Below are 14,065 nucleotides of genomic sequence, written 5' to 3' on the forward strand. Positions count from 1 at the left end.
ACTGGGAGATGGTGGTATCAGACACAGCAAGAGAAAGAGGGGTGGCTGATGGAGTCTCTGTGCTGTTACCAGTTCCCAAACAGTTACAAAGACCTGAGGGGTCAGCAGGCTACTCAAATGGTTACGTGCAATGCTGCTGAGTGCTCCTCAAAGAGTTTATGGTGGAATTGTATGGGAAAGACTGGCTTCAGAAATGCGGACCTTCCGCGGGAATGAAGAACAGTCCCGAAGCAGTTTAAAGAAATGTGCCACTACCCAGGGTTACACCAAGACAACAAGAAGATGGGTGGAGTTTCTGGCATTGCTGTTTGTGCCTCTATCTTGATGTCTGTCCGTCTGTCTGTCTGTCTCTCTCTCGGTAGTGCACCAAAGGTCCAGAAGGGTGAAATGAAAGGTGCAAGCAGATACAGCCCCTTGCCCTCTCCTCTCAGAGCCCCTCCCCGCTAGACTGTAAACGACTTATCTTTAGCATCTAGTAGTGCACTGTGAATATAAAGGCACTCAAGTTTGTTGAATAAAAAGCCAGAAGCAAATAAGATAATTGGCCAACAACAGAAATAAGTGCTAGAAGACATAAGCCAAATCGCACAGAGAAGTGGCGAAGGGGAGGAAAAATTCTTCTCTGCCCTAAGGTCTTCCAGCTAGACTAAGAATTGCGTTTACATGAGACAGATTAACAGGAGAAGATCAGATTTAATAGTGTACACATGGGGAATTCACAAAGACGCGGAAATTCCAAAGATAAGCAAAAGGAGGCATATATGTTGTTCTGACTCAAGGAGAAGAGGAAGGGGGCTGGGACTCCAAGGGAAAGAGCCATTCACAGGAAGATGAAAAAGTAAATGTTTGGTAAACAAATGTGTGCTGGGCCACTCGGAAACAATGGGACGTGGAGGACTTGGATCAAACAGGCCTTGCCGGGTTCCTCCCTGTCTACCTTTCCTCGTTCATACCATAATGTCGTTCTCTGTGCTGATAGTTCTCTTCCTGGATTCTCTACCTAAATTCTTTTTAGGCAGTTGCGAGAGAGGTAAAGAGCTGTTCCTGAATCTGCTGGGTTTCAACCGCTTTTTAACTCAAAATAATCTTCATGCCAAAGTGGCCCATATTGAGACAGCCTGCCCTCAGCCCCTACAGTGGTTAGGGCTCTTGGAATAAAAATCCAGCCTTAGAAGGAAACAGGCCCTGCTACCTCCTATCTGGCTGTTTAACTTTGAGCAAGTTCCTTAAATATCCAACAGGAGTTACAATGGAACCCATCCTAAATATAGCAGTCACCTAGTTATCAAGTATATCACATACTTGGCAAAGTACTTATTACTACTCAACTCACCAGAGGTCTGATCCGAAAACATTTAGTACATTTTTTAAGTAATTATAACTATCAATTGACCACTTGTTATCACTCAGTGCCATCTACGAATGTTTACACAACCAGGGACTGCACCGCCACATCACAATAAAACCATGGAGATGAAACCCAGCTCTCACGGAGTCATGAAAGAGTTTAGAGAAATTAAATGAGGTCATTTATGTAAAAGAACTTTAACAGTAAATAGCATCCACCATAAAAATCAACTGGCCTAAAATGTACCTGTTAAAGAATGTAAAAATGCCTTGTACTCAGCACCACTGCTCCCAAGCCAAAGCTTCTATTCTACTCATTTGGCAAAAAGGGGAAGAGAAAATATACAGCTTTTTTCTACCATCCATGATTTTTAAAAGCCAAGGGGGAAAATAGCCCTCTAAAATTGTACTTACAAATCCTTCTTCTGTAATATCTGGTGGCTCTGAAACGATAAAATATGACATTATCTCACTCAAATCTGATTTCCTTTTAAAGTAAATGAAATAATTTGAGACAGCACCTAGCCCTGCTTTATACATGGGCAAGCTCAGTAAAATTTTGGCCCTCTGTTCATTCTCTGCACATGGATTGAATTTTAAGTTGGAATTCAAGGTGGAAGTGGGGAGGAAAGGCCTCTGGAACCCAGCTTGGTCACTAATTCACTGTGACCCTGAAGTTAACCTTGTAGGCTTCCATTATTCCAGCTGCAAAACGGAGAATGAAGCAAGACCAAAGAAGACGGTGCCAATGAGGCAATGCAAACGGGGGTCGTCGGGGGCCGAGGGTAGTGGGAGGGGGTGAAATGCGCAATAAAACGCTGAGAGAGAGCAGTGGAGCCACGTTTTGGAAGGTATGGAAGGGGGGCGCCCGGGCGAGAAGTCACGTCCGGAGGCGGGTGTGTGGTCCCCGCCGCCGCACCTACCCGCGGTGAGCCGCTTCTCGGGCATGCCGCCGCCGTTGCCCGCGCCCGGGGCCCGCGCGGGGCCGTCAGGGCGCCATCGGCCGGCAGCGCCCGTCTGTCCCCGGGAGCTGGAGCCCGAGCGCACGCCGACGCTGAGCTGCGCGCGCGGCCCCCGCCGCCGCCGAGTTGCTATGGAGCTGAGACAATGCGGGCCTGGCGGGCGCCCGAGGCCGGGGCGGCTGCGCGCGCCTTTGCTGGGGGCCCCGGGCCGCCGCAGCGCGTCCTCCTCCGGGACAGGGGCGGACGCCGCCGCCAGGGGTTGGGGGACCCGCGGCTCCAGCCTGTTCCCGCACATTCAAGAGCCTGGCCGCACCGTCCAGGAAACTGGGTGAACGCTGACTAGAAACGAGCCTACGGCGAGTGGGTGCGGGAGTGAGGGCCGGTTGGGCTGGTCCTGAGAAGAGGACGAAGAAAGGGGCGTCGGGCCTCGGGAGTTTGCTTGATACGGAAGGAGGGCACGCAGCGCCTAGCCCATTCCCAGGTGCAGGAAATGCCTACCTCGAAAGTTAAATATTCGTGTGATTTAGGAACTGCATCTGCCCCACCTTTTTGCTTCAATCGGTTACGACGCCTTCATTTTCAAGATATCTAAGCTTTAAACATTACCAGAGGAGGCTGTCGACGACGGGATCAATACATTGAAGATGTCCATAGTGTGTGTTCCGGGAAAAGTTATGATGGACGTAAAAAGTGAAATTCGAAAAAAGAAAAACTGTACTTCTAATTAAGAGGAGGGGGAGGGGGGTAGGAGAACAAGATTTTTAGAAAAGTCGTAATCAACCCAGATCTCCAGTCCAGCCAGATTTCCACCTCCAGCATCCCCTGCTCCTAAGAACCCTAGACCCAATTGCTTGCTGTACCCACACAGCGGTGGCTCTTCCTTGGATGCTTCCAAATCAAAATACCCAAAAGGAAATCTATATTTTCCCCCATTCCTTATCTTCAAAGATCATCTTTCTGCATAAATCCCGTGTTCAGTAAGTGGTACCTTCATCTACCAGGTGACTCAAGCCGGAAAACCCATATTTAGACAAACACCAGGTCCTGCCAACTCTACCTTAAACTATTTCTGGAATCTGGAATCTTCTCTCCACTCTCATGAACAACCATAGCCTTAGCCAGGCTCCCGTGCAGAGTGTTGTAAAAAGTTCCTTAACTTGTCCCTCTTCCACTGTTTGCTTTCAGTGGAGTTCCCCTTAAATCCATTTCCCTTGCTGAAAGCAAAACAATCTAACTATGACTCTGACCTACTTAAAATCTTCAGTGGCTCCACATTTGCCTCCTACACTGTGGGGGACATCCAACGCCTGTCAGGATCCTGCAGGTGTGTGAATGCTTGAGCAAGAACGAGTGAGACGATGGGTGCTCGTAGAGCAAGGAACCAGAACGTTCCCCTGCCTAGTTATAGTTACTGCCTTTTCAATAGTACATAGGCAAAGAGAAAAACTATAAACCACTACTTGGACCAAACAAAATCAGAGGGCCAAATGAAGTCAAGGGTGAGTAGTGAAAGCAAATAGAAAGGCAAAGTGTGGTGTGAGGCAAAAAATCATGGAAGGGCTTTGTCGGCCCTTGCAAAGAACCCCCCCCCCCCAGGTTTCATCCTGAGTGAAATGCATACCATAGAAGTTTTGAGCAGTGAAGTACTATGATGTATTTTTATTTGAAAAGGATCACTCTGGGTGCTATCTAGAGAGTGTAGACAAGAACAAGTAGAAGCAGACAGGAGCTGATAGTGGATCAGACCAGGGTGGTAGCAGTAACAGGTTTGAGAAGAACTCAAATCCTGCATATATTTTAAAGGTAGAGGCAAGGGTATTCCTGACAAGTTGGTTGTGGGGATGAAACAAAAAGTAGCTGAGAATAACTTAATGACGATGTCAACCAGAAGGCTGGGGCTGCCATCATTGGAGATGGGAAAAGCTGTGGGTGGACCATGTTGTGGGGGAGAGTTTAGGAAGTTTATGAGCCTGGATGCCTGGGTGGCTTAGTCGGTTAAGTGTCTGCCTCTGGCTCAGGTCATGATCCCAGGGTCCTGGGATCAAGCCCTGCTTTGGGCTCCCTGCTCAGCAGAGATCCTGCTTCTCCCTCTCCCTCTGCTGCTCCCCCTGCTTGTGCTCTTTCTCTGATAAATAAATTCTTAAAAAAAAAAAGTCTATGAGCCTTACAAGTGAAGATTCTGAATTTGCAGTTGATATAGAACCCTGGAAGTTAGGAGATGTAAATTTGAGAGCTGACCTATAAATGGGCTGTTTAGGCATTTATTTGCTTGCACTGTTTCTGCCACCAGGGAAGCCCTTCTGGCCTTTTTCAAGCAAAATTTTCTCATTCTTCAATACTCAGCTAGAGGGGCACCTGGGTGGCTCAGTTGGTTAAGCGTCTGCCTTTGGCTCAGGTCATGATCTCAGGGTCCTGGGATCAAGCCCCACATCGGGCTCCTTGCTCAGCCAGGAGTCTGCTTCTCCCTCTGCCCCTCTCCCTGGTTGTGCTCTGTCTCTCTCAAATAAATAAATAAAATCTTAAAAATATATATATACTCAGCTTGAGTGTCATCTTCTATAGTGTACTTTCATATGAATTCCTTTCACTGGCCTCTCCTATTGTTCCTGTATACTTGGTAACAACTCCTATCTTAAAGCCATATTAATATTAAAACAATCTGTACAGAGAGGTATGCCCACTACCTTCAGTGCCACCTAGCATACAGTAAATTCCTGGTGATTGAAGGAGATCCATCTTATTTGACCCCCAACCCCCACAACCAATCCCCACTACTGAGTGCCTGCCACTCAGTACATATTTGTTGAAATATCTTCTCTGCATTGCAATCATTCCGCACTGTGCCCTGTTCACAGAAAAGGTTTATCCCTGTTTCAGATAACCACACCAATAAGAAGTCAATTGTTTTATCATCAAGTGTTGCTAACACTTATTGCACACTTAACTATGCACTTCCAATAATACTCCTAAGAGATTGGTATTATTATTCCCAACAATCTAGGAAACTGAGCCTTCGGAGGTGAGATAATTTGCTCAAAGACAAACAGCTTTGAAGTGTTGAAGCCACAAGTTGATCCAGGTCTGATTCCAAAGACTTTGCTCTTTAACAACCATGCTCTGCAGGCTTTCCCTCTAAAAATAATCTCATGAGATTTAAAAAAAACATCCCAAGAATCACAAAGACAGTAACTTGAACCCAAATGTGTAGGTTATAAGTTATTCTAATGTTTTGGTGATTTAATTTTTTTGTAATAGCTTTATTGAAATGTAATTCGTATATCACACAATTCATCTGAAGCATACACTTTAACAATTTTTAATATATTCAAAGTTGTGCAATTATCACCAGAATCAATTTTAGAACATTATTACCTCAAAAAAGCCCCATATCCTTTAGCTATTATCCTCTATTCATCCTTTGCCCACCCCCTAAGCAACCACTAACCTACCTCCTGTCTCTATGTATTTTCCTATTCTGGACATTTCATATAAAAGGAATCATATGTTGGGCTTTCATGACTGGTTTCTTTCACTTAGCATAATGGTTTCTAAGTTTCATCCATATTGTGGCATAAATCAGTACTTCATTCTTTCTTATCGCTGAACAATATTCCATCACGAGGATCTATCACAGGTTGTCCATTCATCAGTTGGTAGACATTGGGTTTTCTACTTTTTGGCTATTATGAATAATGCTTCTATGAACATTGTGTACCAGTTTTTGCGTGGACATATGTTTTCATTTCTCTTGAATATATACCTCGGAGTGGAATTGCTGGGTCAGAGCATAATCCTATATTTGTTTGGCAACTATTTGTAGCTTTTTGAGGAACGGCCGTGATGTTTTCCGTATTGGCTGAGCCATTTATATTACCACCGGGGGAGGGTTAAGGGTCTGGTTTCACCACATCCTCACCGACATTTGTTATCATCTAACTTCTTTATTACAGCCATCCCACTAGGTGTGAAGTGGTTATCTCTTGGTGGGATTGATTCGCATTCCCCTGATGACTAGATTTTAATTTACTTTTAAAATATTTTATTCTGTCTCTGACCCCCCAAACTAGCTAGTTTTTCCAGAAATGCCTTTTTCTACAACTTGTCTGTATCATTGTTGAAAACTGATGCTGTCCCAAACCAAAAGTTTATAATGGGAATTATATCTACATAAATGGGATTAAGTTTCTGTTTACTCTGATTCTGGGCATATTGTTAGCAAATTTGAAGGATGTATTTGAGATGGCCTTACTTAAAAATAGACTTTGTAGTACACCTGTAGTTCAATTTGGGGAACTCCGAAGGGCATCTCAGTCTCCCTGCAAAACAGCTAAAACTGTTAATGAGAAGCCAACATAACCATGCAACAGAAGTGATACCATGTTAAGTTGCTGTGGACAAAGAAAAATTGATTAGGCTTCAGATATGAGCCCTAAACCAAATGTTTCAGTGGCTGACCTAAATTACAAGGACTTATTGCATTAGGGCTACTCTGTAGCCTGTTCTGGAGGCAAAGCTGCAAAGATTTATTCAATGATTCTCCCAAGTACTGCTGGAGAGATGTGCTAGTGTGGGGGGGGAGGGCAGGGGTGTCTCGACAATCAAAGCAAAACTTCAGGCATCCTACCTGCTTAATGATTTAGAAGTACCAGTCCTTTCTTGAGTTTGATGTGGTAGGGTCCCATTTAAGCCTAGCTCTAAACTTTTCTGAATGTGAACAGGAATAGCACCAAAGGCTGAAATTAATGTCATTGTGGTTTTAATTTTTAATGGTAATGAGATTTTTTTTTACATGGCTGAGAGTCTGAATATACAAACGGACAATGGCCAGACCATATATGCCCACGGAACTCTGACTCAAATCTCTGCAGCAACCAGTCTTAGAAACCAAACCACAACCTCTACTGCAATAGACCCAGAATGGTCAAGACATGGTTGGTAACTGCCAGTTTCCCTAATTTCTGTCCCTATTTCCAATTAAGCACCAACGAGAGAAAGCCAAATAAGCTTCCCAAACCAATCACATAGGATGTCCTGTAGATTCTAGTTAGCCCGCTTCCTGCTCCCCCATGCCCGCGACCTCCAATCAGAGCATACCTGAAGTCTTCCTCTTTTTGCGCTATACAGCTTTCCCCCTCTCTTGCCTGCCTGCGAGTCTCTACCAAATGCATATGATGGTGGCTGACTCCCTTGCTATAGCAAGCTCTGAATAAATACCCTTTGCTTGTTCTTATTTGGGTGGTACTCATTTATTTCCACATAGCTAAACCCTTTTTTAATTTTTACACACAAATGAACCAGACCGACAGAACAGAGCAGAATGTTTTTCCTAGGAGCTGGATGGCAACGTCTAATAACATATTATGACAACCCCCAGTGCAGTCCCTCAATAACTGCCGTTGTGCAAGAACAGAAACACAAATTCAAAATTTACATGTGGTTTATTTCCAGTCTCTTTTTGATAATCATTATCTTTCCTTTGTATGAAATTGTATATCTATATTAGATAACAACTACACACATTCGTATCACATTTAACTGGAAAACAACATTTTTTTTTCTATTTCTTAAGAGTTCATGATTTTTTGAAGAAGGAATATAATTAGTTTAATACATTCATTAGGCAATTTCTTAACTTATCCAAGATAACTACCATCTGGACCTGCTGGTTTAGATTTATTGTAATTGTCAATATATTCCATTACATTACTTTGCTTCTTGCACAAACTGATGAGATAATTCCACTTTTAACCCTTCCCTAGTTAAAGTTTTAAAACTCTAATATTGCTCTAGGATATTGTAGTTTTTACAAATAGAGAATGCAGTTGACCCTCGAACAACGTGGAGGTAGGGACACCAACCCTCTCTGCACAGTTGAAAATCCACACGTATCTTTTGACTTCCCCAAAACTTAGCTACTAATAGCCTACTGTTGACCAGCAGCCTTACCGGTAATACCAACAGGCAAATGACACATATTTTGTGTGTTATATGTATTACATAGTGAATTCTTACAATAAAGTAAGCTAGGGGAAAAGAAAATATTAAGAAAATCATAAGAAAGAAAATATACTGACAATAGTCTACTTGTATCAAAAAAAATCTACATATAAGTGGACCCACCCAGTTTAAACCCATGTTGTTAAAGGGTCAACTGTACTTGAAAGTTGCTAAGAGGGTAGATCTTAAATGTTCTCATCACAAAAAAAAAAAAAAAAAGAGGTAATTATGTGATGGGATGGAGGTGTTAGCTACTACTGTGGTGGTGATCACTGTGCAATATACAAGTGTATCAAACCAATGTTGTACACCTCAAACATCCACAACGCTCTATGTCAATTATATCTCAAGCTGGAAAAAAGGGAAGATCACTTTTCTTCCTTTAATTTAATAGAAGAGCAGTGTCTTGAATATATTACCTCCTTCTTTGGAATACCAACACAAAAATATCTTTGCTGCCCTAGCACATAAAAATTTAAATATCATGTTAACTTTCGGCATGTGTAGTTTTTTACCACTTAATTCTAAAGTGATGCATATTTCACCTCTAAAGACCAATATCCTCTGCCCCTAAACACCTAATGTGTATATACACTTATACAAACGTACCTATTTTAATTCTCACTCAGCGTATCATTACCATATGGTTCATTATCATATCATGTGATGATCATTCATTCAATGATTCCATTAATATTTGCTCTAGCATCTATCATGTATAAGACATTCTGCTAAAGGAGGTAGAGAGGTGAATAAAACAGTTCTTCTTTTAAGGACCTTGCCAATGGTGGAAGACTACAAGAATTTATTCTTTTATTTTTATCTTTTTTAAGATTACAAGAAGTTAATGCAAATAAGACATGCCAGAGACAGCACAAGAAAGGTATAAATAAACATACGATTCAAAGAAGGTAAAAATTTCATCTTGGAGAGATCGTCGAAGATGATTCATGGAAAGAAACTAAGAATTAGCTGGGTTTGATGGGATTTAGTACGGCAACAGAGAGGGGAAGTGGGAAGAAGCAGGGGAAATTTAGGAAACAGTAAGGAGTCTAGTTTGGATGGAACAAAGTGGACCGAGTGGAATGGTGAGAGAGATTGCTAGAAAGTTAGGACCATTAGGAGATCCTAAATTCAGCTACATTTTTAGTAGAGAGCAATATAATTGGAGCCACATTTTAGTACAAATAACCTGGCAATGGCTATTTAGGACAGACTTAGATGGGGAGAAAGTAAAAGCAAAGAGACCTGTTAGGAACATTTACTGAATCTAGGCCGGCTGTGATTAGGACCTGAACCAAGCAAGCACCCCCTTTCTGAAGAAATGAGAAAGCCGGAAGGAAATAATTGGTAGCACGCCACCACTGTTCAAAACCAGAACTCACCTCCATGATTCTACTGCTCCCTCCACTCCTCTGGCTCCACTGTTCATGACGAGGGAGCCAGGAGGGCAGAGCTGTTGGGCAAGTAAATACAGATGGCCGAGGCACAGACCCAGCCGCCAACAAGGTGTTCTGTTAAAAGTCATCCCAGAAAACACAGCAATCTTGCAAGACAGCTAAAAATATTTTAATTAGCAACTCTGAGTAATAACTATTAACTAAATTTATTCTGTATGCACTTTAAAAATTAAGTCAAGGAACATTTCCCCTACCTGGCAATGCCACAGTACATCAGCGTCAGAGATAGAAGTTAAATTAGCTTTTTTGGAGGAAGGCCAAAAGCACCATAAATGAGTCTTTGGTGCCCCCTTGTGGAATGTTTAGTGTGAGCTTTGAAATATTTACCTTTCACACAGAACCGGTAATGGATTATTCCATCTTTTAAGACATTTAAATTACTTTCTGTATATGTTACACTATTCCTAAGAAACATAATTTAAAATAAGTCCATGTAAATAATTTAATTCAAACAACAAACATAAAAGACAGAATGTTGAAAATGTTCAGTAAATTTTTGTCATCAATTTATGACAATTTTGTTTTGTGAATCATAAATTAAGCAAAGGTAATGGAAAAACTCAGCTTTACACCGTGCTAAGTAAGTATCAAAACTGTTTTCTCAATAGCACTTCTACCCTGAAATTATTGCTAACAAATCCATAAGACTTTATTAAGTACTTAAATATCTGGAATAATTGTAAACATCCATGTTTGTGCCCATAGAAGTGCTAGTATAAAATGATCAGGTAAATTTTAAAGTGTTGTTTCTCTTTATATCACTTATCACAAGTTTCTGACCATTTAATTATTCAAACTAGGGAATGAAAAATAGGAAATTCCTGTCTTTCCTGGAGACAAGTAGAAGTCAAAAAGAAAAAATATTCTTATCCATTAGTTAACAAGGCTGTCAAGGGGGTAAAGATAGATTCTTATTCTAAATCAGAAGAAGGTAGAGTGTTTGTTGATTTTCCCCAGATTTAACACTCCTTCTTTCCCTTATGTCCTTATTAAGCAGTGGGAAAAATACCAAAATAAAGTGCCAAATTTAATCATCCCTCTTCTATTGGAATCGTTTTGGAAATGCAAAGTAGATCTATCAATAACTGGTATATTTTTTCTTATTACTTTCACTCAATAATCAAAATCTGTAAGAAGGTAGTAATGACTGGAATGTATTAATACTAATTTTCATGCCTTGTGTCTTTAGATTACAAAGACCTTGGGACTGGAGAAGCAGCCTTTCTCTGGAACTGAGCTCTCAGATAATAGTTTATTCATGTAATTCATTTAGTTTTTCAAATTATAAAACTGTGAGGAACTACAGAGCTAAGAAACTACTTTAGGTCAGAACTGTTTTAAGTTAGAATTTTTTTCCTGACATACCAATGGATTTTCCTCTAATGGCAAAACAACCTTCCATTTAGGACATGGTAATTATACGCATATTGAATTTACCAACAGGGATTCTGCAGAGGTCTCGTCATGTACAAGAGGCAGAGACCTCTGGTGGAATCTTGCCTCCCCCACTTGTTGTCTAAATGGTCTTAGATTATTTAACCTGATTCTTGGCTTCCCGATACATAAAAGGAATAAGATAATAACTGCCTTATAGAGTCAATGTGAGGAATAAATGAGTTAACGCATATAAGGGATTTAGGACAGTGTCTACACAGAGTAAACACTCAATTTATAATCAGGTGAATTTTTTTAAAAAAAGATTTTATCTGTTTGTCAGAGAGAGAGAGAAAGGAGAGAGAGCACAAGCAAGGGGAACAGCAGGCAGAGGGAGAAGCAAGATCCCTGCTGAGCAAGGAGCCCAATGTGGGACTCGATCCCAGAACCCCGGGATCATGACCTGAGTTGAAGACAGACACTTAACTCACTGAGCCGCCCAAGCACCCCAGATGAATTTTTTTTAAGCAGACATTTTTTACAAGCACGCTAGACGCTGGCTTTATAATTTCATTCAGCATAATGCTAATGATATCAAGATCATATATTCTATCCCCACAAATGGTATTTTGTTTTATTCTATTCATATTTAGCCAAATGCATAGCCATACAGACTATTGTAACACTTAGAGTTTCAACAGTGATCAATTCTCTTAATTTCTCTCGTTTATAGACAGAAGAAATAGGCTCAGAATCAACAAGTGACTTGCATAAAGTCACAGCCAGTAAGTAGTTTAGAATACCTACTCCAGCTTTTTGACTCCTAGTCTAGTGCTCTTTCCATTACACTCTCACAAACTGTAAGAACAGTAGCTAAAAGGAGTAAACCAAAAAGCCACTGATCACATGTGTGAAGCAATTTGAGAAATCATTTAGATCTCACTTTTTTGTGTGATGAAGCATTAATCACTAAGATCAAAATATTATGAAATGAACAGATCATTAGGGTTGAGTTGTAATGGTTTACTTGACAAAAATTACTAGTAGCATTAAAAAAAATCGACTCATTCAATTCTTGTTAAGCACCTTGTACTTGCCTGGCACGGGGTGAGGCGCTAGGGATGTAACAGTTTTTAAATCAAACATGATACGGTCCAGGTCTTCACAGAGCTGATAGTCTCATGGGGAAAGAAAATTAACAAACAATTTAAATAAACTAAATGCTGTGACAGGGGACACACAGGGCGCCACGGGAGCAAACAGCCAAGGTGACTGCTCCAGTCAGCTGCTGTAACACATAGTGATTTACAATAATTTGGAGAATGCTGATTATTTTCTGGATAGCTAAAGCCTTTGTTTACTAAAGTTATTCAGGAACACTGTTATGATTTTCTTCTAGTTAACTTACCTCTTGACCCCGTCACAAACACAAAGCCTACCAATAAAAAGCTTATCTTTTGAGTTCCTACTCTGATCTTTTTTTCTTCAGAATTTTTATTATGAAATCATTCAAATATGTGGTACTAAGTCCTTACATTGTTTTACTCTTAACTACTTGATCATGGTACTCAAATCCCAATCAAAACCAGATATATAAATAATTTGAAACTCCACTGATAACAGTACCTGCAGTAGACAAGAATACATGGAGATAACTGATTTCTAAAACGAAATGTGGTAAAATCTACATTTTCAACAGCAGAGTAAGATAAAATATTACATTTGAATAGACTGAGTGGCCACGAGACTACACAGGTGATCACACGGAGAGGGCAGCGTGATTGCACCAGATGAGACAGCTGCAAAGTGCTTCCTAATGGACAGGAAAGAGGATTCCAGAGTCTCACACTGCAATACTGATAATTTCAAGTATAAAGAGACAAAAGAAATGCTTATGCTTCCTTTCTCATTTTCTGTAATAGAATAATAAAAATCCATAGGATATTGGGAAATAAACATTTTAAATCACATAAAATAGAAAATCTTGCACTTCATTTTAAAAAAACATATCATGAAGCTGGACCTGTGATTTTTACAACTTAAGAAGTCTCTTCTGAAATGGCATTTAGGCCAGGTAGAAATCAAGAGCATAAAATAGCAAAAATGTTCATATGACAGAAGATATGATTTGATCTGAGCCCCAGAAAGAGAGGTCAAAGACAGGTAGTCAGATTAAATGAAAGAGCTGTCTTTAGCAGTTAAAAGAATCAAGACTGGGAATAAGTTTCCTAAATGCAAAGCAACTTGAATTAACAATGTTTATTAACAATGTCAATAAGTATATTGACCCTGATGTGGAAGATACCTCAGGAAATTAAATGACACTGAGAACTAAATGATTAGAATCAACTGAATCAGAAAATTTGATATAAAATTTATAGACTGTGTAACTTATTAAAGACAACTGACTTTTTATTTATTTATATTTAACCTCCAAAAATTCTTTGTGGAATTAGAAAGGATATAGATAAAATTTAATATTTAGCAGCTAAAATTTTCTGTGAGTTAAGCAACAAATTAAAATTTAGGGCAGATTTTTCCAAATATATCTATATCTAGGGGCACCTGGCTGGCTCAGTCGGTTGAGTGTCCGATTCTTGATTTCAGTTCAGGTCATGATTTCAGGGTGGTGGGCTGTAGCCCCATATCGGGCTCCACACAGAGTCTGCTTGTCCCTCTCCCTCTGCCCCTACCCCCACTCACCTGTCCCCCACCCTCTAAAATAAATAAGTGAATAAAATCTTTAAAAAAATTTTTTTAAAAACCAAATATATCTATTATCTTTCACACTTTAAAATTGTTTTATTAAAATACTGTGTAAGAAGAGCTACATTTTAAATCTGTGTGTACAGCATATACACAGACATATGCACACAGCAGTTACCTAAAGACAAACAAAATATGAAACCATCGTCAAATTTTTCC

The 14,065-nt window shown here is 40.3% G+C and overlaps 1 protein-coding gene across 1 annotated transcript in view; it reads right to left on the reverse strand.

Annotated features, from left to right (window-relative positions):
* The window catches only part of RGS22 (regulator of G protein signaling 22), a 116,595-nt gene extending 114,300 nt beyond the window's left edge, over positions 1-2,295 (reverse strand). Inside the window, exon 1 of the mRNA XM_057307799.1 lies at positions 2,271-2,295. Coding sequence (XP_057163782.1) covers positions 2,271-2,295 — 25 coding nt within the window. The remainder of the gene's footprint in view (positions 1-2,270) is intronic.
* Between the last annotated feature and the right edge of the window lie 11,770 nt (positions 2,296-14,065).

This window comes from Ursus arctos, unplaced genomic scaffold (genome assembly GCF_023065955.2).
Source record: "Ursus arctos isolate Adak ecotype North America unplaced genomic scaffold, UrsArc2.0 scaffold_6, whole genome shotgun sequence".
Taxonomy (NCBI): domain Eukaryota; kingdom Metazoa; phylum Chordata; class Mammalia; order Carnivora; family Ursidae; genus Ursus; species Ursus arctos.